The sequence below is a fragment of the Zalophus californianus genome, chromosome 17, assembly GCF_009762305.2.
Source record: "Zalophus californianus isolate mZalCal1 chromosome 17, mZalCal1.pri.v2, whole genome shotgun sequence".
NCBI classification, from domain to species: Eukaryota; Metazoa; Chordata; class Mammalia; order Carnivora; family Otariidae; genus Zalophus; species Zalophus californianus.
The window spans coordinates 17,285,082-17,311,372 of NC_045611.1; the positions used below are offsets into that span (position 1 = coordinate 17,285,082).

Below are 26,291 nucleotides of genomic sequence, written 5' to 3' on the forward strand. Positions count from 1 at the left end.
TATAACATATATTATTTATAACTTATCCATATGTGTGTGTATTTCAAAATAAATACTAAAATTATCACTAGTAGTAAAACTACTAAATGCAATTTAATATTTTTTTGTGGTTCTTTTCATCTTGATACATTTTAACCTTAGCTGAAGGATAATTTAATGAGACAAGTCACTTCTCTATCAGCCTAAAACCATTGTTCCTTAATTAGGAACAAAGGCAGCTAAGTGCAAAAGCTCAAGTCATATAGTTTTTAAGCCATTTTCCCTTCCAACTAGCATCTTCAGACAAAAACATAAGGTCTGGGTGAAAAAGTCTTTAGGGAACTGATACAAACACAGGAGAAACAAATCACCCTACTGGGTAACACAGAGTCAGTGAACTGAAGGAATAAGAAGCCAAAAAAGAAATCATGAACATAATTCTCATTAAACAGGCACGTAAGTTGGAGCTGACAGACAGCTGCAAATTTTCTCAGCAGGAGCTATAGTGAAACGCTGCTTAGCAACACCCGAAGGCAGATGACAATGAGGGTGATACAAAGAGCTGAAGAATCAGATTTAAGCGTGACAATGATACCATCTTACAACTGACTATTCACCAGCCAAGCAACAACTAATTCCAGTAATAATGGTAAAAATATGGTGACTGCATTTCCTATGCTTTATTACTTCTATTTCCTGGGTTTTTTGTTTGTTGTTTTTTATTTTTTTTTCTTTTTAAGTAGGCCCCACACCCAATGTGGGGCCCAAACTCACAACCCTGAGATCAAGAGTCACACGTTCTACTGACTGAGCCAGCCAGGAGCCCCTTTTATTTCCTATTTTTTATGAAGCTGGTAAATATAATGTCTGAGCCAACAAAATCCAGGAACTGATTCACATAGCTATAGTACCCTTCAAACATTTTAAAAAACATCTTAAAACTTAATAGGCTGCTGTGGAGATAGGGTGTCAGGTAGATCTATGAAATTCAAAGTGGTATTATTATCATTAACGATTTTTTTTTTAAATTTAAGTTTTCTAATCAACTTTTGACACATGTTAGAATCATCCATGGGGCTTAAAAAATAGAGATGCCCAGGCACTAATGCAGACATGCTGAATCAGAATCTCTATAAGCAGTGGGCCAGGCATCCGTATTTTGAAAAAGACTCAGAAAATTGTGTTTGCCCCCCAACGTGAAGACCCTGTAATGTAACACATCAGTATCTACAACAATTCTCAAAGTTTTCTCTGCATGAGAATCACAGCCGGAGCCTCTCTAACATGCCAGTTTCTCTAACATGGTGGGACCTCCGCAAGTGCGGATTCCGTTGGCTGTCATGGGCTCAGTACTCTGCATGTTTAAGCAGCATTCCAGGTAACACTGAGGCAGGTGTTATCAAGCCATCCTCTGAGCAACTTTTTTTTTTTTTTTTAACATTTTTTGGAAAGCACGTAAAGAAACCAAAATAGACAAATACTACCAGCCTGGGATCTGGAACGTGGCAGCCACTGACCTGAGTGATGTTTGTGAATATCTGCTCAGACATCCTCTCGCAGAGAACAGCCAACAGCTGTAGGACCAGCAGCTTCTGCTCCTGGCCTTCCACAAGACTTTGGTGCTGCTCTAATTCCAAGAGGCTTTTGCTGGAGAAGTGCTTTGTTTTTAACTCTGCTTCATTTTCCATGGCCACATGAGTCAACTCCTATCAGCATTGGAGAAAAGAAAAAGTGAAGGAAAAAACCACAGAACTAAGGGCATCAACAACAGTGAGAAAACTCTGTTTGAAATGTATATGTAAAGAACTAGTCTAAGTGTTCATTGTAGCATTATTTACAATAGCCAAAATTTGGAGACAAAGGTCTAGCAATAGGAGAAGGAATAAATAAACTGTATTTATTATACTGGAGCAGCTGAAATAAATAAACTAGACCAATATGGAAATCAAAAGAAAGATCTCAAGAACAGTGTTGAGAGAAAAATGGAAATTGTAGAATAATATGTATATTATGATATTTATATGAAGATTTAAAACTTCATAATAAAAAGCATACCTATACAAAGAGAACTAGTATGATAGGCTACTTACTTCATCAGCATTTTTTACGATCTCTACCACTAGCCCTGCTGAACTGAGACTTCAAGCCATGTAATATTTTCAAACACTTTTTAGAGACTATTAAATGCTTTCAGCACTTTTCTCTCTATAATATTTAATCTCTACTAGTAGATAATTCATTACTGTGGGGTTTGTAGGCTTTTCCCCTACACTTCACACTGTAAATTTCCTTGGGAAGGGAAAACCTTAAGTTCCTTAACAATTAATGCTTTACCAAAGAAAGTGGCAGTTTATTTTTATTTTTCAAAGATGTTATTTATTTTTTTGACAGAGAGAAACACAGCGAGAGAGGGAACACAAGCAGGGGGAGCGGGAGAGGGAGAAGCAGGCTTCCCACCGAGCAGGGAACCCGATGTGGGGCTCGATCCCAAGACCCTGGGATCATGACCTGAGCCAAAGGCAGACGCTTAACGACTGAGCCACCCAGGAGCCCCCTAAGTGGCATTTTAGAGCAATGGTTCCCAACTGTGCCTGGGAATTTCTGCTTCCCAGGGGAGAGTTAGCAGTGTCTGAGGACATTTCTGGTTGTCATAACTGGGAAGTGATATAGGCATCTAGTGGTAGAGGTCAGGGATGCTACTAAACATCCTACAAGAAAGCACAGGAGGGGTGCCTGGGTGGCTCAGTCGTTAAGCGTCTGCCTTCGGCTCAGGTCATGATCCCAGGGTCCTGGGATCAAGCCCCGCATCGGGCTCTCTGCTCGGCGGGAAGCCTGCTTCTCCCTCTCCCGCACCCTATGCTTGTGTTCCCTCTCTCGCTGTGTTTCTCTCTGTCAAATAAATAAATAAAATCTTTTTATTTTTATTTTTTTTTATTTTTTTATTGTTATGTTAATCACCATATATTACATCATTAGTTTTTGGTGCAGTGTTCCATGATTCATTGTTTGTTCATAACACCCAGTGCTCCATGCAGAACGTGCCCTCCTCAATACCCATCACCAGGCTAACCCATCCCCCTACCCCCCTCCCCTCTAGAACCCTCAGTTTGTTTTTCAGAGTCCATCATCTCTCATGGTTCGTCTCCCCCTCTGACATACTCCCCTTTTCTTCCTCTCCTGTTATCTTCTTCTTTTTCTTTTTTCTTAAAATATGTTGCATTATTTGTTTCAGAAGTACAGATCTGTGATTCAACAGTCTTGCACTAAATAAAATCTTAAAAAAAAAAAAAGCAAGCAAGCAAGCAAGGATAGGAAACCCCCAGCCTCCCAACAAAAAAATTACCCAGCCCAAAATGCCAATGGTACTAAGGTGCAGAAACCTTGGCCTAGAGCAAAGCCCTCTGGTTTTTTTGTTTTTTTAAAGATTTTACTTATTATTTATTTTAGAGAGAGAGAGAGCATGGGGTGGGGAGGACAGGAGAGGGAGAGAGAGAATTTCAAGCAGGCTGCATGCCCAAGGTAGAGCCTGACAAAGGGCTTGATCCCATGACCCTGAGATCACAACCTGAGCCAAAATCAAGATTCGGTCGCTCAACCAACTGAGCCATGCAAGCGCCCCTGACTTTTTTTGTTTTTTAAACAATTTTTTTAAATTCTCCATTTAAGAGCACATCTTCTTGGAATGTTATTTACAATGAGTGGCTAGGTAAGGGGATAGGATGTGAATACAGGAAGAGATGCCTGGGTGGCACAGGCGGTTGTGCAGCTGACTCTTGGTTTCAGCTCAGGTTGTGGTCTCAGGGTTGTGAGATTGAGCCACACATCAGGCTCTGTGCTCAGTGCAGAGTCAGCTTGAGATTCTCTCTCCCTCTGTCCCCCCACTTGTGCTCTCTCTCCCCCTTTCTCTCTCTCTCTCTCTCTCCAAGATAAATAAATAAATCATTTTTTAAAATGTGAACACAAGAGGTAAGAAAAGTTATCAAAAAAGTGGCCCCTACTTCAAGTTCTAGAAGTGTTAGCCCTGATTCTCTCCTTGCAATTCCCCCATAACTACACCAACCTTAAACTCCTAAAACTCCTTAGACACTTTATTTAGGGAAAATAAGGGAGAAAGCAGAGCTGGAGGATAGAAAATCAGCGATCACCCCGTTTACAGTCTCAAACAGTGCAAATAAGTAGTAGAGAATTGGGTACTGTCAGAGATTAGAGCAAGAGGAAGCACAATCACCAGCACTAAGAAACAGACCCAGAAAAGGTTTCAGGTGGTTACAAAATGAAATGAGAAAGGCAGAACTGCTAAATCTCCTTTCCAAATACCTGACAAAACAACAGTCAGAAAGGATAAAGGATTACTCCATAACTGCAAAACCTGCTATTAACTTCAAAAGAGTACTTATTGTCAACACAGAGCAAAGATTAACCCTTTCATAGATCAACAGTTCTACTCTGGTCATCTCTCAAAATTTAAGGCAGATTACCTCGGGAAATAGTTCGATCATACATGTACTGCTGAAGGTAAGTTTTTTTTCTTTTTACCAACCCAAAGGCTACTAAAAAATAAATTACTCTTACCTCCTTTGATTATTTCTCTCTTAGATTAGGACCTTAATTTTAGGAGCTAAAGTTATGACTGCCCTGGGGCGCCTGGGTGGCTCAGTCATTAAGCGTCTGCCTTCAGCTCGGGTTGTGATCCCAGGGTCCTGGGATCGAGCCCCGCATCGGGCTCCCTGCTCGGCGGGAAGCCTGCTTCTCTCTCTCCTACTCCCCCTGCTTGTGTTCCCTCTCTCACTGTGTCTCTCTCTGTCAAATAAGTAAATAAAATCTTTAAAAAACAATAATAATAAGGGCGCCTGGGTGGCTCAGTCGGTTAAGCGTCTGCCTTCGGCTCAGGTCATGATCCTGGAGTCCCAGGATCAAGTCCCACATCGGGCTACCCACTCAGTGGGGAGTCTGCTTCTCCCTCTGACCCTCTCCCCTCTCAACTCTCTCTCACTCTCTCACTCTCAAATAAATAAATAAAATCTTTAAAAATAATAATAAATAAAAAAAATAAAATTATGACTGCACTGAAAATTCAAAGGGGATCCTGGTGCTACCCCAGAATACAGCTGACCATGTCCTTACTATACATAGTTCTTACCTTCAAGCAGAAGATGAAGAAGTCACCTGCCAAACCGCACTCTTGGCAGTGGGCTAACAAGTCCCCAAGATGCTCTACCTGGCACTGCTCTGAGGACACCTTCTGGTACAGGGCTTCATCTTCATCTTCATCACTGCAACACGGGGTAAGATTTATCTTGGCAGTGTCACCCAGAGATTTTTTTTTTTTGAAACTCCATAATAATCTTCTAAAGTAAGAGGGTATTTTCATACAATAAATCATTAGAAAGATCCCAAAATTTAAGTTATTTTCCTGTTTCTCCATGCTGAAAAAGTATTTATTCTCAGAAGGTAGGGTATCATGTCCTACGCAGTCATTTGCTCAGTGGGGAAAAGACTCATGAAGGAGGTGGCTTTGCAGATGGATGTTGAGAAATTACTATTATTTCAATAAATTGAAAAAGCAAGGAGAAATTAAAGTATAGGTTGTATGCAGATACTCTGGTTCCTGAGGAAGAATACAGAAAAAGAAGTCTGCAAAGGAAGGTCAGATCACAGAGGGCCTTCAAGGCCATTCAAAGAAAGCTAGACTTTTTTTCGAAGAGCCACTGAAGGGTTATGGGCAGTAGGAAAAGACACTATCCTTACAGGGAACATGCAGTCAATCTCAACTAATAACTAACCAGCAGAAATATGGAAATGCGTAGACTCAGAAAACTGAGTAGGCCAAATTTCCAAGTAATAAAATATGGCCAAGTTACTAAAAGCAATGCTACGATTTCTGCAAAAAGTTTTAAGAAACTTCTCATGAGGTACTAAGGGTTTTAGTTTTATTGCAGATTAAATGAAAAAACAAAGATACGATATTATTATACTATATCACGTAAACAAACACAGAAGCACAAAGATGTACTACAAAACAAAACACTAAAAAAAATGCAAACAGTGACTAGGATCGTAGTTGCTTTTTGTTTTCCTCTTTATGCTTTTTTGTGTTATACAAAGAAGGTATGTACTCTTGTGATTAAAGAAGGAATAAAGTGTTTTCAGACTAAACTGAGAAAAAAATGACATGTTGCTTCATATCATTGAAAAGTACAATTATGAAATAAACTTAATTAGGCCATCCCATTGGGCAGTAAGTCCCAATTTGCCAGTTCACTAATAACATGGCCTTTATACTCCTCTAGTAAAATAAACAACCTACAAACTAAGCTTAAGATCATTTCTTGTATTATCCCAGAATCTCCCAGCGTCCTTCAGATCAGTCATGTATCTACATCACATTTTATGTTAGGAAAAAAACTGAAATGGCTAAGAGTCACTTCTAAGCTTCTCTGAACCATCCTGTAAAAATGAAGTATTATATTCAAATACTTTTTTAAAAAGACATGACAATAATTACCTTATGAAGCTCTATTTCATTCATTCTTAAAATTTCAATGAAAAATGAGTCAATTCCAAATACTGTAGTTTATTTAGTTCCAGAAAAGTAAAAATTCTGGATCCAAAGATCATGAAATCTAAGCTGCTCTTTTAGTGTTTCTTTAAACAAACTTTTTATTGATAACTGGGGCTCCTGGACAGAATGATAGGGTAAAAGGTTTAGATTTGCCTTTAGGGGACTGGCAACAGGAGCAAGATCTTTAGAACAAAAGATAAAATCACACACACACACACACACACACACACACACACACACACTTCTTTGATATAGTGAATGTCAACTTTTTGGAGATATAGAGTGTCTTAAGTATCCAATGAAAACTATGGACCCTATTTTCAGAAAAAAATTTCTTGTATATAATTTCAAAGGGACTGTGGACGCCTAGAAGTCCATGTAGAAACCTGGAGTTAAGGGTCCACTGCTTCTGGCAGTAGATGGAGATTCATTCAGTAACTGCCTATTCAGTTTTCTCCTACCATGAAGAGAAACTATAGTTTCAATAAGAACTGTCAATTCTGACATATGTGCACTAAGATGTACACTAGAGACTTGTCATGATGGCAATTAGCTTTAACTACTGATAAGTTAAAGACTATAAAATTCTCTATACAGTCACTAAAGTGGTCCCAGGTTAAACTGTTCCAAAGTGCTTTTGTAAAATAAACATGTCAAGAAATTTTAAACTCTTTCAGTTCAGGGGCATAGTTACAACCATAAAACCTACTAGTGCTCAACAACTCTCAAGAAATTGGTAGCTTGCGTTTGTACTGATAATTCTGCTTGCAATCAATGTGTTCTCCATTTTCCTCAAGTCCATCATATTGAAAGAATGTCTTATAACTTTACTAAGTTAACCAGGAGCAAGAAATAAAATTTACACCTTAACAAACAGCCACACTTTGAATGTGATGTAAAAATCTGAGCTGTTGGGGCGCCTGGGTGGCTCAGTTGGTTCAGCGACTGCCTTCGGCTCAGGTCATGATCCTGGAGTCCCGGGATCGAGTCCCGCATCGGGCTCCCTGCTCGGCAGGGAGTCAGCTTCTCCCTCTGACCCTCTTCCCTCTCGTGCTCTCTATCTCTCATTCTCTCTCTCAAATAAATAAATAAAATCTTTTAAAAAATAAAAATAAAAAAAAAAAAATCTGAGCTGTTGGGGCGCCTGGGTGGCTCAGTCGTTTGGCATCTGCCTTCGGCTCAGGTCATGATCCCCGGGTCCTGGGATCGAGCCCTACATCAGGCTCCCTGCTCCACGGGAAGCCTGCTTCTCCCTCTCCCACTCCCCCTGCTTGTGTTCCCTCTCTCTGTCAAATAAATAAATAAAATCCAAAAAAAAAAAAAAAATCTGAGCCGTCAGTTAAGAACTGTATGGGACTCTGGTCAACAGGAACTTACATTCTAAGGTAATAATATCTACACATATCACCCAAAAAAAGGAAATAATTTAAAATATACTTATAAGATGTTAGAGAAATAAATGATCCATTCCACTAATATCCTAATTGCTCTCCAGGAGAAAGAAACCCCCATCATAAAATTAACATAAAAGATAGCAATTAGACAATTTCCCTGAGGAATAAGTCTGACTCTGAACACACATACACCATTTAGAGAGTCAGAAAGAGAAATGGATGGTTCTGGTGCTGAGGGTAAACATGTGACTGCCCTTTACTCTGATTCTCTGGCAAAGACTTTGTCAAGTAAGTGGGCCTGTGATGCAGAGCTGTAAGGCTCCAGCAAATTGCACCTACTATTAGCTAGCATCTGGGAAAAAAACCTGCAAGATTATTTAAGGCGCTCACATTTCATTTAGAGATTATAAATAGCAGCACCTCAGCTGCTTCAAGTTCTAGGTCCCGTTCTATCAGCGCCCCTTAGTGGACAAGTCAGGGAAGGGCCTTTTGGGTGCAATTGTGTCCGAAGAGAGAGGGTAAAGAATGGGTGGACTCACCAAATGGCCTCTTTGATGGTAACCATGATGCCACCTCGAGTGGCAGCTCTAAACTGACACAGAGAATGAAGAGAGGACACAGATTTGTCCAATCCTGCAAATCCTTTCAGGCTGGCAATTGCCTTCTTCCTCTCTAGCTTCCCCAGAATCCATAATAAGATCTCTTGGCAAAGTGACCTGGCAGAAAAAGCAGTTATAAATGAGCCTGTCATCTTACTCTACACATCTAACAAGCTAACATAAAAAAAGAAAGGAAGACTGTCAGGTTCCACGGCATTCTAAATGCTGGCACGACCACCTAGTACTACTGAAGTGTAGGACTGGAAACTATGCTTCCTGTGAATTTCAGGATATATCTAATATCCTGAAATTCAATGAGTAACTGACTAATCTTTGGCCCTAGAAGCAACCATGATAAGACACCGGAGCCCCACATGGTTTTTAAAAAAAAATAATTCCAAGTGTAGCATTGCCTTTGGATCAGGCCCTGTGAAAGAAAGTTTACACTGATAAAACCATCTACCAATGGGACCAAGAGCTGGTGACCAAGAAACAGCATACCAACAAATTCTGGCTGATTCCTCAGCCCCTTTTATCTCTGCCAGTCAACGAGGATTGGGATGGAATAAACATTTGCCTCCGCCTTCCCAGTCTCTGATGAGGACATGATAGTGCTGTGAATATTTGGGTTTCAAAACTGTAAGTTATTATATGGACAGTTCTTTGAAGCCAAATTCACATATTTATTGTCCCCATCTTCCTCTCTTGTCACTGCTCCTAGAGCTGGGCTCTAAGGATGTGCTGACCAAAAGTTAGAGTCCAAAGTAGTATGTGAGTTTTCCTTCACTGCTTAACAACGATGATGGAAGTGGTCTACTGAGTTTACGATTTTCCAGGGACAGTGCTTAACACTTTCTAGTCTGTCTTCATAATACCTACCCTATGAAGAAGGTATTACTGTATATCTGATCACATGTGGGGGATTTCCAAACACTAAAAATCAGAATTCCCTAGGATTTAAAAAGGATATAAACCCTTATAAGGAGGAAGAAACAATGTAAGTATCTGTGAAAACAGAGCTGACACAAAATGAAGCCTACTTGAATTCCAATACAAGAGATTATTTTCTGGATGATTAAGAAATCCCTTCGTTCCAAACAACACTGAGCAGCACTCACACCAAATCCAAGTCTAAATGACAGAGTGCCACATTCAGATCCAGATTTCCCCAACTTGATTTCTCATTCCCCACAAGGTTGTTATGATCCATTCTCCATTTCCTCCTTCCTAGACATGTAATTCCAGTACTTCTCCCTGATCAAAGAGTGACACGTTTACACATGTAAACAGGGACTTTGTCTCTGACGTCTAGGACAGAGGCTGAGGAAAGCCATTCTAAAAATTACATCCAATCCCCTGCAATCTGAAAAGCTCTCTTTCTTTTGCAGATGAGCAGAATAAGAGAATCCTCAAATGTTTTACTGATTTTGAAAGAAAAAAATTATAAAGTAGCATTAAGTTTTATATTCAAAATAAGAATAAGAAAAACATACAATAAAGATTTCACTATAAACAAATAAGGTTCTCTGGGTTTTTTTGTTTGTTTGTTTGTTTACCTTATGTGAGACACACTTTGTTTGGTAAAACAGTAGAGAGAAAAGAGCACTCCCAGGACGGGAAGCAGGGAATCCACTAAAACTGTCACAGGTTCATTCCCGACCACGTATACCTAGGGGAAAAAAAATGGTGAGAGGTACCATGAGTACAAGGCCAGAGGAATGGGAATCAAATACCATACCTACTAGCAGCATAGAGAGTTTTATCTTAAGCAACACATTAGTTCTAAACCAAACAATTTTAGCTCTAAGGCTAAGAAAACCATTTGAGATTGGCAGACAGGCTGAAACACAGGGAGCCTGAGCTGGAGCAGTGCCCTTCCGTGTGCGCAGCCTGAAGAACTTCAGGGGAAAATGGGTAAATTAATCCATCTCCTGACCCCTTCCTTTCTTGCTTTTGACCACCTTTGTGTCTCTTGCTAATCTATTACTCATCTACACAATAATTCTCTAATTACTGAAGGCCCTGCTCAGGAACTAACAAGCAATTAATGCCAAATAGAAAAACTTAAAACTAGATTTAAAAAATAAAACAAAGCTTGCTCTAGATTTGTCACTCTTAAGATCTAACTGCCATATGGGCATGTCCTATTCTAATTCAATAAATGTTAAAAAAAATTACAATGTGCACCTAGCTCTGCACTGACTTTATAGGGTTAAGCGTGTAAGGATGTCGATTTTTGTTAACAGTAATTATGTTACAACATTTTAGTTGTCCTTTCAAAAAGGATAGCACAAATGCCTTCAACAACATTTATGTGAATATCCACTGGAATCCAAGCATTGTCCTAGGCATTGTAGTGAATATAAAAATGAGTAAGAGTTGTTCTCCCTCAATTGCTTGTGATCTACCAAGAAGAATAAAACAAGTAAACCAATTATAATAATAATAATCCAAAGCAGGTAATTTAAAGAATTAAGAAGAGCAAAATTCTATTTTTTCAATATTCTTTCTATAAATAAGGGCTTAAGTTTCCCTTTCCTCATCCTTTAAAAGAGGGCTAAGACTGGGGCACCTGGGTGGCTCAGCCGATTAAGCGTCTGCCTTCAGCTCAGGTCATGATCCCGGGGCCCTGGGATGGAGTCCTGCATCGAGCTCCTTGCTCAGCGGGGAGCCTGCTTCTCCCTTGCCTGCCGCTCCCCCTGCTTGTGCTTGCTCTCTCTCTCTAAAATAAATAAAATCTTTTAAAAAAGAATTAATCACTGAAGGTTCATCTTTCTCCATTCATCGTCATTATCTGTGTCTATGCTATCAGATTTTAATTATTAATTAAATTGTGTTTAATTGAAGTAGAAATCAATGCTATTTATTTTTTATCAATGCTATTTATGGAGTACTAAAGGTCATGGAGGCACAAACTGGAAAATTCTGCTTTTCCAGAGAACTCTGTCCCTTTAAATCAACCCTAATTTTTCACACTCCTTAAGCCTCCCAGCTCCTCTGTGGAGCCTGATAACCAAGGAGCCAGTTTCCTGTGCATGATCTAATCTCCATAAGCCCAGCTAAAGGAGGTGCATTGTATGGCAGTGTTCACAAGTAATATGCAGGCCTAATTATGATATCACCAATTACAAGTGGTAAAAAAAAAAAAAGAGAGAGAGATCGCCCTAGATAACGTAAGGGCCTATTGTTTGGTTCTGTAGTCTGTGTTCCCAGAAGTAATCCCCGTGGAGCCATCCTTCCTTACCAGCATCTTTTGTACAAAAAACCAAAAACCAAATGGAGTTAAATCTCCATTATTTACTGGCTTGACTGGGCCAAAGCACCACAAATTTTTTTAAACATTTTATTTATTTATTTGACAGAGAGAGAGAGCTCAAGCGGCGGGGGGGGGGGGGGGGGGGGGGGGAGCGGCAGAGGGAGAAAGCAGGCTCCCCACTGAGCAAGGAGCCCGACGAGGGACTTGATCCCATGACCCTGGGATCATGACTTCAGCCAAAGGCAGATGCTTAACCAACTGAAGCACCCAGGTGCCCTGGCACCTCAAACTTTAACATGAATTCCATCAAGCCCATTTCTCAGGGGTATATGTTGTTATTGATAAATTCCTCCAGGGGCCCCTGGGTGGCTCAGTTGTTGGCGTCTGCCTTCAGCTCGGGTCATGATCCCAGGGTCCTGGGATGGAGTCCCACATCAGGCTCCTTGCTCTGTGGGGAGCCTGCTTCTCCCTCTGCCTGCCGCTCCCCCTGCTTGTGCTCTCACTCACTTTCCCTTGCCTATGCTCTCTCTAGCAAATAAATAAATAAAATCTTAAAAAAAAAGATAAATTCCTCCAATTTTTAAGTTCTCTTGTTATACTTATCTGAAGGAACAAGTACTGCTTTTGAATCTTGGAACAATTGATCAATGAATTGTTTCTGTGAGATCTCAAAGAACTTGAATGGCCTCTGCTTGACACATAGAGCCTGTCGCCTCCCTTTCAAATTAATAATACATTTCTCCTTGTACTGAGCCCAAAACTATCTCCATTTTAAACTTCCTGATAGGAGGACATTTATTTTCAAAAGATTTGGATGGGCCATCCAAAAGGTCTACCTTTTCCATAAGCCTAGTATTTATTTGACTGTTCAACTGTTCATCCACTCATTCACTAATTTAAATATTTAGTAAGCATCTAACCACCATTAATGACTTTTCTCCTCTAAATTCCAATAGCATTTTAGGGCTTATAATCAGTCCGCAAACACACAGCCATCTTTCCCCTCTTCAACTAGCCTCTCTATTTCTCTATTTTAGCACCTATTACAATAGATGATTAAGTTGTGTTACCTGAATGTTTGGTGACCAAGCAGTTGTTACAGAAGTATACAACTTAAGTGAACCCACTGTTACTATTTCTATGAAGCCAACAATAACTACCATTTAATTGCAATGTCTATTCAAGAATAAACCAGGTTAGGGGCGCCTGGGTGGCTCAGTCGTTAAGCGGCTGCCTTCGGCTCAGGTCATGATCCCAGGGTCCTGGGATCAAGCCCTGCATCGGGCTCCCTGCTCCGCAGGAAGCCTGCTTCTCCCTCTCCCACTCCCCCTGCTTGTGTTCCCTCTCTCGCTGTGTCTGTCAAATAAATAAAATCTTAAAAAAAATAAATAAACCAGGTTATTCAGCTAAACATTTAATACGCAATTGCTCCTCACAAGTCCTGTAGGTTAAGCATTTTTATGCCCATTCTAAAAATGTGGAAAACAGGCTCAGAGAAGCAAAGTTAGTTGAGCCAAGGTACTTAGAAAGTGGCATAGCCAGGGTGAACCCAGATCTGTCTGACATAAAATCCATGCACAATCCATAGAGACAGGACGGAAAGTGGATGAGTGGTTGTAAGGGGATGGGAAGAAGGGGAAATGGGGACTGACTGCTTAATGGGTATGGTGTTTCCATCTGGGGTGATGAACAAGTTCTGGAACCAGACAGTGCGATAACCGTGTGAATGGACTTAATGTCAGTGAATTATATACTTGAAGAGATGGTTAAAATGGTAAATTTTATGTCACGTGTATTTCACCACAATTTTAAAAAGAACAAAGCACGTACTCCATGGCCTCCCAATACTCACCTCCCCACGGGCATGTTTTCATTGCTTCAGTCCCTAACCCATACCAACTTTACCCCAGCCATCTTCCCTCAGAATCAGTAGGCCCCAGCTTGTTGGGCTGTTAATAAACTCTAGTCCTGCTACCTCTGCAAATTAGGGCAGAGTTCCTCAGCGGCACCACGGACAGCAGCTTCTGTACCACCTCCCTTCCTCCCACTGCGACTCTTTCGTATTATATAGCCCCCTTCTACCAAGCCTTCCAGTAGATCTTCAGGGCTATACTGTGGTCAGGCCTTTCCAAGGACAGTGCCCTCCTCCCAACCTCTTGCCTAGCACCCAACCCGTATGCAGGTTAAAAGTTTGGTGTGCACCTCACATACAACATTACCCTCATATACAGTCCCAGAGTGGAATCTGGCCACTTCCCACTTCATGTGGACTCCCCAGATCATTGACTTATACCTGGAGTTTAGTGACCCATAAAGGGACACAGGAGGCTGCCCTGATTCAGCCAATGTTGCACTTCGATCTCTTGCTGACAGCACTGACAATGACCAAATGCTCTAGGAAAAATAAACAAACAAACAAACAAAACCAGTTCTTCCAATGAAGTCATACTATATATGGAAGAAACTGTTGGGGCCAGGTCCTTCCAGTCTCCTCCACACCAGGCTGGTGACCCTACCAACCGAGGAAGGAGTGACAGCACAACAGTAAGCTGTTCCTGCCCCGTGGCGGAGAGGGCCCTACCACCCTGCATCCACACCCTACCATCCGGTGTTGTGGGGTTTCCTTGGACTGTGCTTATGGACTGTGCTTATGTATCGTCTCCTTCTAGCTGGGGTTCTTTCCTGCTCACCTAGAGGCAAAGCGGGGTGGGAGTTCAAGTTCTGAAACAAAATCACCTACTTTATGTATTATTTTGACCTGTTGAAATTCCCTTTTCTCAGTAGTATAACCACTGGGTATGTTTCACATAGGGTTGTCTGTAATACTTCTACTGACCAGGTGTGGGACTTAACACAAATCAATTGACTTCTCTGAGTCTCAGTTTCCTTATCTAGAAAACAAGGAGGTTAGATTAATCAAGCGTTAAGGTCTCTTTGGTATCTAATCTATCATCCTCTGACTTGAGTGCAAATTTGCTCTCTTCTTCTGTATCATTCTGGCACCTCAGTCATTAAGAGGTAAAACTAGTTGAAAAACATGAACCAATCCTCCACCACCCCCAAAATTTTTAAACCCTGAAACCTGACCAAGTTGTAAAAATTTCTAATCCTCCCCACATGCTTTCCCTTCTTCTCTCAGTTCTGAAGTTAGTACTTTAAAGATGAAATCCTGTTTAGTTGAAAGGTTTTCTGGTTACATGACGTATCCGTACAGACTAGGGATCGCCAAACAAATTACCAAGAGGTGGGAAAGCTGAAGCAGGAAAGGGAGAGACAGACTCTCAAGGTACCTATTCAATTCTTTGGTGTGAAAAAGCCTCTCCGCGACTAAGTGAAATGGTGCTTTGAAGAAAAGATGAACTTCCATGTCTACCTGTGGCTTTTCCAGTATGAATATGTAGGACAGGGCTGATAGGCAAAATAAGAGGTGAGTATGGATTTATGAAAATCCTAACGGCTCAGAACAGATCACACGAGGAAACAGACAGGTACCAATGACCCCACTGGCAGCTTGGGGATTTCCACAGTCCTTTCTGAATGCATCCTGGCTTTCTATCACAGATCCAGCCATGAGAAGAGGGGTCTGTGCTTAAGCCTTACAACCCTTCATCTGAGCTTAGAGACTACTCTTAACAAGTAATAGAGACATGTTTCTGCGTACTCTTAACAATAGATCACACACTACCTGTAACTGTTTGCTTGACTGGGAGCTCCCTGAAGGGAGCAACTGGCTTTTAATCATTTCTGTGTTTGTAAACCTAGCACATTATCTGCCATTCTGTATGTACTTGGCAAAATTTTTCTTTGTGACTGATTAACTGAATCAAAGAATGAATGAAGTACATTGAATGCTTATTTTCTCAAAAGTTCTATTTTTGTAGGGAAATTACAATGCCCTCTGTATTTTCTCTTCTTCCTCTTTTTTTTTTTTTTCTTTTTTAAGCTGTAGCTAGAAGCTATTCAATCAATGTTAATTAACTGAAGAATGACAGAACTTCAGCCATGGAAGGGAGAGCGGACTGAACAAAAGGAGGTCTGTTTTTTACTGTACTGGCTTATTCAGTACCTATCTTCAATACCTAAAGGACTGAATTTCTCTAGAAATTTAAATTAAAAAGGAAAGGAAAAACCCAGAGTCAAAATGGTCAGGAGTATTAAGAATAAACATATGTTTCTGATTCAAAGCAAAACCAAACAGAAAGCAATCCTCACATACTCCATTTCTCATTTACTAGACTTCCATTACATGGTTAAGCATGGTTAAGCACATCCCTCTGAGACCACTGCAGAGTTGAAAGAGCACCAGGAAGTCAGGAGTCAGGAAAACAGGTATGAATTTTGTTTCTGACACCTACATGATTGCCCAAAATCACATATTAAGTGAGTGAATAGGGGTAAGACAATTAAACCCCTCTAGGATTCAGTTTCCTCATTTATAATGCAAGTGTTAAGCTGCGGCTTAAATACCAGCTAAGATAATTCATGTTAAAATATTTTATAAAATATGCAGCCCTATGCAAATGTTACATTTATTCCTAAATACCTGCTGATACGGCTGTAAATGGAACTGTCTCCTTAATTTATGGCCTTATCTTTTATAGGGATGTATATGTGTGGAAATACAAACATGAATCAAGCTGACTAAATCCTAACACTGAAATTTAGTACAGGCTGGAACTTGACTGTACCCCTGTTAAAGATTAAACTAGTCAAATGCTGCCTTCTAAAATATCACAGTGATCCTTTTGATAGTAATGTTCCAGAACTTCTAATGCACTTACTGAGTTTAATTAAGACTTGTGAGAAGCAAAAGGACAAGCCAAGTTACCTAATATAGTATTTTGCACTGTGCATGCTTTCAGAGCGTATTGCATAAAATAATCTTTTTTAAAAAGAGTTTCTTTGAACCAAAAGAGAACTGACAGTTTTTTGAGCCAAATTATTTGCTAAAGTATACAATGAACCTTCCACAAGTTACCTTGTTTCATCTCTACAACTCAAGTGTTAAATAAGTCATCTAAAGTCACATGGATTGTCAACCCTTGAGCCAGATTCCAAGCTAGGTCTATTGGACTCAAATGTCCAGGTGCTTTTCACTACACTATACCACAGAAACTGAATGTACCATCTAACACTTGAATCTTCCACAGCTTTGAAGGCTACTTAAAAAAAAAAAAAGATTTATTTATTTATTTCGGGGGGGGGGGGGCGGGGAGGCAGAGGGAGAGAGAGAGAATCTCAAGCCAAGTCCTTGCTGAGTGTGGAGCCCAAAGCGGAGCTCAACCTCACAACCCTAAGATCATGACCTGAGCCGAAATCTAGAGTTGAACGCTTAAGTGACTGAGCCACCCAGGTGCCCCAGGGATACTTCTTTTGGTCCTTTGCATGTTATTCAAGGTTACAGTTCAATTAGAGTTGGAAATATCCAGAAAGAACAACTGCATTTAGGGAACAGCCGTAGTGGGAGACTTTTACTGCAAAGCCTTTTGTAGTACTTCTTAAACATGTACCATGTACAAATATTATCTTTTCTAAACACAGAGTGAGAGAAAGAGAAGAGATGAAAGGATTGGTTCCTAGATCAGATCTGGCACTCACTAGTATGACTTGGGACAAGTCACTTCACAATCTTCTGGATTTTGTTTCCTTTACTGTAAAATGAGGGATTAGCTTGTCAAACCCAAAGAATGTACCACACCAACAGTGAACCCTAATGTAAACTATGGACTTTGGACGATATTGGTGTGTCAGTGTAGACTCATCAACTGTAACACATGTCCCACTCTGATGTGAAACGTTAACAGTGGGAGAGGCTGTGCATATGTGGGGGCAGGAGATATATGGGAACTCACTGCTTAATTTTTCTGTGCACATAAAACTCCTCTAAAAAACAAAGTCTATTCGAAAACCAGAAAAAGAAATTAAATTATTTCTATATTTCCTTCTAGCTCTAAGATTCTATTATTCCAATTTACTCTACAAAAACAATTAAAAATTCAAAAAGAGGAGTCAATTGGCCAGCTGAGAGAGTAACTTTAATTAGAAATTTGTTAAGATTAAATGGAGAAAAGAAGACTTGGATAATTAAAGTCAGGATTCCCTGAATCTGGAAACAGAGAGATAAAATGGAAATGAGAATGAAGAATATAAACTAATTAGGTACCTTCTAGCCTCTCCTACCCTAAAATTTCTTCTGCCTTTAGGGAGTCTCAGGAAGCAGTGTGAGGAATACTAAAATGAAACATTCCCCACATACTCCCAGTCCCACATGGTATCAGATTCTGGCTGGTTCTCTTAAGAGCAAGAAAATGTCCAAATTGTAAAGAATTTTATAATTTTCTTATCCTGCCCTACCCAGAACCAATCTCTATGCAGCCTAGGTCTCCCTCTACCTCTGTAGGCAAAAAACAAACAAAAAAAAAAAACGATTTATCCCTCTCGTACCAGAGAGGACAAAAAAAAAAGAAAAATTTAAGTATTCTAGGGATAGGGCCCCAGACATTCAGAGTCAGAAGGAGACAGAATAGGAAGCCATTGGACTAAAAGTTATTTGAGCTGCAAATCCCCTTCTCAGCTTAGATAATTTTACCAGATGTAAGGTACACACATAGAAATGATGAGTATCATTTACACAGAAGTATAAGTGGCTATGCCAAATTTTCAGTTCAAATCAATGAGCATCTATGTGTGCACCTGTATTGTTGAGAACTTTCTACCTGGCCCACCAGAACCACACTGCTCCATTCCATGCTGTATGTAAAGGATGCAAGCGTAAAAAGACCTCTTGGATCACCTAGGTGGCTCCGTCGGTTAAGCATCTGCCTTCGGTTCAGATCATGATCCCAGGGTCCTGGGATCAAGTCCCACGTCAGGCTCCTTGCTCAGCAGGGAGCCTGCTTCTCCCTCTCCCTCTGCAATCCCCTGCTTGTGCTCTTGTGTTCTCTCTCCCTCTCTGTCAAATAAAGAAATAAAACCTTAAAAAAAAAAAAAAAGACCTTCTCTTATAATTGCTCCTGCCACATTTTCATTCAGCAAGCTGAGGGTTATTTCTTTAAATACCAAAATGTATTTCTATTTTACCTCTTTCAGAAGAAATCTTTTTAAAATGGATTATATGCAATCCTTGCCTTCTTAAACAAAGTATACTGAACATACCAGTCCCAACAGTTTGTTTTTAAAATTATTATGCCCTTTGGGGGTACTTCTGTCCCCTTTCTTGCTCTTCTCTGCTGGCAGTCTCCTGTCAGTGAGCCTTAGGTAGTTTAACTCACTTTTTTTTTTTTTTTTGGTAAAGCTATTTATTTATTAAACTTTTTTTTTTTAAGATTATTTATTTATTTATTTGGGGGGGTGGTGGGCAGAAGAAGAGGGAGAAGCAGACTCCTGGTTGAGCAGGGAGCCCAACCTGGGGCTTGATTTCAGGACCGTGGGGTCATGACCTAAGCCAAAGGCAGATGTTAACCACTGAGCCACCCAGGTGCCCTGAAATTTTATTTTTAAGTAATCTCTACAACCCAACATGGGGCTCAAACTCACAACTCTGAGATCAAGGGTTGCATGCTCTTCCAACTGAGCCAGCTGGGCACTCTTAACTAACTTCTAATCTGTTACTTCTAATTCCACTATGGTCTTAATCAGAAAACCAATCTGATCTGGATTGTGTATAAAGTAAACAGGAAACTGGCTCTGAGGAACTAAGAGGCTCTGCAGTTAGTTATGTGTTGATTGCAGCCAGATAGGCGCTATTGCGATACAGGTAACACAAGACATCCAACTGGAAATGTCAAGTGAGGCACCAAGACAAAATAGTCTGAAAACTCCAACATAAGATACCAGACTAAGACGAGAGCAGGACTATAAAAACTTCCCGTTCAGAAAGAGGGTAGAGGGGCGCCTGGGTGGCTCAGTTGGTTAGGCGGCTGCCTTCGGCTCAGGTCATGATCCTGGAGTCCCGGGATCGAGTCCCGCATCGGGCTCCCTGCTCAGCAGGGAGTCTGCTTCTCCCTCTGACCCTCTTCCCTCTCGTGCTCTCTTTCTCTCATTCTCTCTCTCTCAAATAAATAAATAAAATCTTTAAAAAAAAAAAAAGAAAGAGGGTAGAGAAGGATCAAACGTGCGGAGACTGAGGGGTGCCTGGGTGGCTCAGTTGTTAAGTGTCTGCCTTCAGCTCAGGTCATGATCCCGGGGTCCTGGGATCGAGCCCCGGGCTCCCTGCTCGGCGGGAAGCCTGCTTCTCCCTCTCCCACTCCCCTCTGCTTGTGTTCCCTCTCTTGCTGTCTCTCTCTGCGTCAAATAAATAAAAATATAAAAAAAAAAAGTGTGGAGACTGAGGAGATTGATAAGGAAGATTTCTTTGGGGAGAGCTGTTGGTGAGGGTGAATCCCATCCTCCAATCCACCAATGAGAAAAAAGACAACCCAATTTAAAAATGGGCAAAGGATCTTTTTTTTTAAAAAAACTTTTTATTTATTTATTCATGAGAGACAGAGAGAGAGAGAGAGAGGCAGAGGGAGAAGCAGGCTCCCAAGGAGCAGGGAGCCCGATGCGGGACTCGATCCCAGGACCCTGGGATCATGACCTGAGCCGAAGGCAGACGCCCAACCATCTGAGCCACCCAGGCGCCCAAGATCTTTTTTTTTTTTTGACAGAGAGACACAGCGAGAGAGGGAACACAAGCAGGGGGAGTGGGAGAGGGAGAAGCAGGCTTCTGGCAGAGCAGGGAGCCCGATGCGGGGCTGGATCCCAGGACCCTGGGATCATGACCTGAGCCGAAGGCAGACACCCAATGACTGAGCCACCCAGATGCCCCGGGCAAAGGATCTTAATAGAAATTTCTCCAAGTAAGACATGCAAATGGCCAGTAAGCACACAACAGGCTGTTGAACATCGTTAGCCATTAGGGAAATGTGAGTCAAAAACCACAATAAGATACTACTTCACGCCCACCAGCAAGGCTATAATAATGGGGGGGCGGGCAGGGAGAAAGGGAGGAGGGTAGCAGGAGGGAGACAAGCAGTCTGGTAGTGGTAATGGTGGGCAGAGAGGGTAAACTGGAATTTTCATACTCTGCTGGTGGGAATGTAAAATGGTGCTGCCACTGTGGAAAACAGTCTGACAGTACCTCCCAAAAGTTGAACTTAGTGCTACCATATGATCCAGCAAGTTCACTCCCAGCTATATACCCAAGAGAAACCAAAACGTATGTCCACACAAAAACCTGCACATGAAGGTCTATAGCAGCATTGTTCGTTCACCAGAGCCAAAATGTGGAAACAACACAAATTTCCATCAATTGACAAAATGTGGTGTATCCGTATAATAGAATACTACTTGGCATTAAAAGGAATGAAGTACTGCTTCATGTAACAACATGATGAATCTTAAAAAAAAATCCCACTGGTAAAAAGTCAACTACAAAAGACCACATGTTACATGAGTCCATTTATATGAAATATCAAGAACAGGCAAATCTATAGAGATAGAAAGTAGATTTTTTTTTAAGATTTTTTTGTTTTATTTAATTATTTGACACAGAGAGAGAGACACAAGCAGGGGGAGTGGCAGACAGAGGGAAAGGGAGAAGGAAGCTACCCAAGGAGCAGGGAACCTGATGCAGGGCTCGATCCCAGGACCCTGGGATCATGACCTGAGCCGAAGGCAGTTGCTTAATCAACTGAGCCACCCAGGCGCCCCAGAAAGTAGATTTTAGTGGTTGCCTACAGCTAGGTGCAAAGTTGAGAGAATGGAGAGTGACAGCTAATGGGTATGGGGTCCTTTTAGGGGGACAATAATATTCTAAGATCAGATTTGTGGTGATGGTTGTACAACCCTGTGAAAGTAACTACAAGCATTGACTTGAACACTTTAAATGCATGAATGGTGTGGTATACGAATTATATCCCAATAAATCTGTTCAAAATAAAAGAGAGAAAAAACCAGAGCTGGAAATGTTCCCAAATGCTTCTCTAAAATTAAACACCCTCTTGTACCCTCCCGCTACCCAGTGAGTTGCTGGATCAATTCAACTATCCCAGATGTTTTCCTTATTTCCTGCCTTTGAGCTGTGCTCTGTAATTTAGTATTAGCAGAAAGTTAATAAAGACAACACATCCTTTGTTGCTAAACTTTACACAGTGTTTACCATTTTCCTCCAACATACACATTTCCTCTGTTTTCCCACTGCAGCTGAGCTGCCAAAACCTTGTAGGGAGAATAATTACCCTTCTGCACCCCTTCCTGGTTTCATAAGAGTACCAATCTTTTGTGCATAATCAAGTGTTTACAGCAAACTAATGTTTTGCTTGCCTCTCTAGGAGGTTTTAAATTCACCAAACTGTTCACCAAATTAGGAGGGTTATTTTTCCTCCCCCCTTTTTTTGGGCAAGAATAGGAACAATGGCAGGATTCACTATTTCTGGATCTCCATTTTTTTAGAGGCTAATTCACTTGCCAGAAAGAAGTTGTTTTGCTTTCTTTTTCCTCGAAAAGCAATTTTTTCGATTTCCCAGAAATACTATGAGGGATTTTTACAAAGTTTAGTCACAATTAGTTCTACCCTTGACACCACTTTCAAGTCTTTCTGACATTCCACACCCAACCATTTAATGATTTTTCATCCTGATATTCCTTAGATGGTATGTGACTGAAGATAACCTTTCTGAAAGTTAGCTGGTTCTTGTTCTCTAACTCAGAACATTTGCTTTCTAGACTGCTCTAGAAATTTCTTCTTTCTATAATCTAAAATGTCCTTGCCTGTGCATATGTAGAACAGGATATAAAAACTTTCTTTTCATAAGTCTCTAAATAAGGCATTTAAAAAAAAAAAACAATAACAGGGGTGCCCGGGTGGCTCAGTTGTTAAGCATCTGCCTTCAGCTCAGGTCATGATCCCAGGGTCCTGGGATCGAGCCCCATATTGGGCTCCCTGCTCAGTGGGAAGCCTGCTTCTCCCTCTCACACTACTCCCCCTGCTTGTGTTCCCTCTCTCGCTGTCCCTGTCAAATAAATAAAATCTTTAAATAAATAAATAAATAAATAAAAACAGCATTATATTCACTAAGTCACAATGTCATGTTTTATTTTTTTTTTTTAAAGATTTTATTTATTTATTTGAGAGAGAGAGAGAATGAGAGATAGAAAGCACGAGAGGGAAGAGGGTCAGAGGGAGAAGCAGACTCCCTGCTGAGCAGGAAGCCCGATGCGGGACTCGATCCCGGGACTCCAGGATCATGACCTGAGCCGAAGGCAGTCGCTTAACCAACTGAGCCACCCAGGCGCCCTGTCATGTTTTATCTATAAGCTATTTAATTCTGTATTTGTATGCCAGGTCAACCCTCTAAAGAGTATTCTCTCTCTTTTCTTTAATAGCAAAATTAAATGAAAGGGTAGTAAACATCTTACTTTAGTAAAAAGCTGAGCGTTGTAGAGAATGAGTTTTGAATGTTTCAGCATGCACTTTATATCTACAAATTATTAATATCACACATAAAGTTTAAAACAAAACAAAACAAAAGCATCTGTCTTCTTACCTGAAAGAACATAACTTAAGATTTACCCTATACCCTCATACACTGCTAGAGGGAATGTAAAATGGTGCGACCACTTTGGCAGTTCTTCAAATGGTTAAATACAGACTTACTATAAGATCTAGCAATTCTACTCAGGTTAAACACAGAGTTACCATAAGATCTAGCAATATAACTAAGAGAAATGAAAACATATGTTACACAAAGACTCCTACACAAATGTCCATAGCAGCATTAATCATAACAGCCAAAATGTAGAAACAACCCAAACATACAACAGAGGATGCATGAATTACAAAATACAGTCTGTACCTACAACAGGATACTATTCAGCAATAAAAAGGAATGACGTCTTGGGGCACCTGGCTGGCTCTGTCAGTAGAGCGTGCGACTCTTGATCTAAGGGTTGTGATTTCAAGCCCCATGTTGGGTGTCGAGATTACTTAAAAATAAAAAAAAAAATTTTAAATCTTAAAAAAAAAAAAAAAGAGGGGCGCACAGGTGGCTCAGTCGGTTAAGCATCTGCCTTCGGCTCAGGTCATGATCCCAGTGTCCTGGGATCGAACCCCGCATCAGGCTCCCTGCTCATCAGAGAGCCTGCTTTTCCCTCTCCCTCTGCCTACCACTCTGCCTACTTGTGTTCTCTCTCTCTGTCAAATAAATAAATAAAATCTTTAAAAAAAAAAAAAAGAATGAAGTCCTGCTTCATACAACAATATAAACCTGAAAAACATCATGCTAATAAGCAAAAGAAGCCAATCACAAAAGACTACATATTGTATAATTCCATGTACATGGAATGTCCAAAATAGGCAAATCTAGAGAAAGAGAAAGTCGATTAGTGGCTGCCTGGGGCTGGAGGGGTGAGGGGTAGGGAGAGTGGAGGGAAGTGTGGTGGAGGGCTTAGGGAGTAGTGTGAGGTTTCTTTTGGGTAATGAAGTATCCTAAAATCAGTTGTGATGATGGCTGCACAAACCTTTGAATATAATAAAAAGCCACTGATTTGCATACTTTATTATTTATTTTTCATTTTTTTAAAGATTTATTTATTGATTGAGAGAGACAGAGAGAGAGAGTGTGGGGTGGGGAGGAGGGGGCAGGGGTAGAGGGAGACGGTGAGAGAATCTCAGCAGGCTCCCCACTGAGCACGGAGCCTGATGCAGGACTCAATCTCACCACCCTGAGGATCCTGATGAGACAGAATCGAGAGTCAGAATCTGAGCCACACAGGTGCCCTGATTTGCACACTTCAAATGGGTGAACTGTAAAGTATGTGAATTATATCTTATAAAGCTGTTTTATTTTCATTTTTTTATTTAACTTTTAGTTAACATACAGTGCAATATTGTTTCTGGAGTAGAATTCAGAGCTTCATCACTTAGATACAACACCCAGAACTCATCACAAGTACCCTCTTTAATACCCACCACCCATCTAACCCATCTCCTACCCACCTCCTTCCATCAACCCTCAGTTTGTTTTCTATACTCTGTAACTTATGGTTAGAGACAAACAAACTGAGGGTTGCTGGATGGGAGGGGAGTGGGGGTAACTGGGTGATAGACATTAAGGAGGGCACATGATGTAATGAGCACTGGGTATTATATAAGACGGATGAATTACTGACCTCTACCTCTGAAACCAATAATATATGTTAATTAATGAATTTAAACTAAAAAAAAAATTATTTTATTTATTTTTTACAGATTTTATTTATTTATTTGACAAAGACAGAGATAGTGAGAGCAGGAACACAACCAGGGAGAGTGGGAGAGGGAGAAGCAGGCTTCCCAGCAAGCAGGGAGCCTGATGTGGGACTTGAATCCAGGACCCTGGGATCATGACCTGAGCCGAAGGCAAACACTTAACGACTGAGCCACCCAGGCGCCTGGAAAAAAATTTTAAAAAAGAAAGATTTACTCTACAGTCAAATGTCCATCAACCGATGAACAAATAAACAAAATGTTGTATATTCATACAATAGAGTATTACTTAGCAATTAAAAGGGACAAAATATTGATATATGAAACAACCTGGATAAATCTCAGAACATTATGCTAAGAGAGGGGCGCCTGGCTGACTCAGTTGGTAGAGCATGTGATTCTTGATCTCAGGGTCATAAGTTCAAGGCCCCATTTTGGGCACAGAGATTACTTAAAACAAACAAACAAACAAACAAACAAACACCATTATGCTAAGAGAGAGAAACTAGCCACAAAAAATCACATGTTGCATGGTTCCCTCCCAGGAAACAGCCACAAAAGGCAAATCCACAGAGGTAGACAGCAGACGAGGGGTTGCTGGGGCTGAGGGTAGGAACAAGGAGCGACTGTAAATAGGCACAGGGATCTTTGTGGGGTAATGGGAATGTCCTAAAATTATATTTTGGTGACAGTTTAACTCTATAAACTTACTAAAAATCATTGACTTGTATACTTAAAACATTATCCTATGGTCTGTAAAGTATATCTCAATAAAACTGTTTTATAATAAAAGGTTTATTCTTAAAAAATTCTGAAGAGGCAAACCCCATTTTTTAAATGGGCAAAATATATGATTAGGAAATTTACAGAAGGGAAAATTATGAATGAACTAAGAACACAAAAAGATGTTCAACTCACTAGTAATAAGAGAACTGTTAATTAAAACCACAATGCATCTTCAGGTAGGAAGCAAGAGAAATGTGACCAGGGGTAGGCAGATAGAAGATTTCAACTGAATTGGTAATGTTTAATTTCTTAAGCTAAGTGGTAGGTTCATGAGTGTTTTACTACTAATTTTTTTTTGTATGTTTAAATTAGTTCATAAAAAGCTAAACATTTACTCTAAAATGTTTAATTTACTGCTACAGAAATGGGAAATGTAGAATTTTAAAATTATGAATAATTCACATGCCATAAAATGCACTCTTAAAATGTACAACTAAGTGGCTTTTTGTATATTCACAAAGTTGTATAACAATCACCACTGTCTAAT

General features: G+C 40.5%; 1 protein-coding gene across 1 annotated transcript in view; it reads right to left on the reverse strand.

Moving 5' to 3' along the window:
• TANGO6 (transport and golgi organization 6 homolog) overlaps positions 1-26,291 on the reverse strand; it is a 196,195-nt gene that overhangs the window by 138,190 nt on the left and 31,714 nt on the right. The window contains exons 8-11 of the mRNA XM_027618723.2: positions 10,091-10,203; positions 8,475-8,651; positions 5,120-5,252; positions 1,497-1,685 (exon numbers count right to left, since the gene is read on the reverse strand). Coding sequence (XP_027474524.2) covers positions 1,497-1,685; positions 5,120-5,252; positions 8,475-8,651; positions 10,091-10,203 — 612 coding nt within the window. The remainder of the gene's footprint in view (positions 1-1,496; positions 1,686-5,119; positions 5,253-8,474; positions 8,652-10,090; positions 10,204-26,291) is intronic.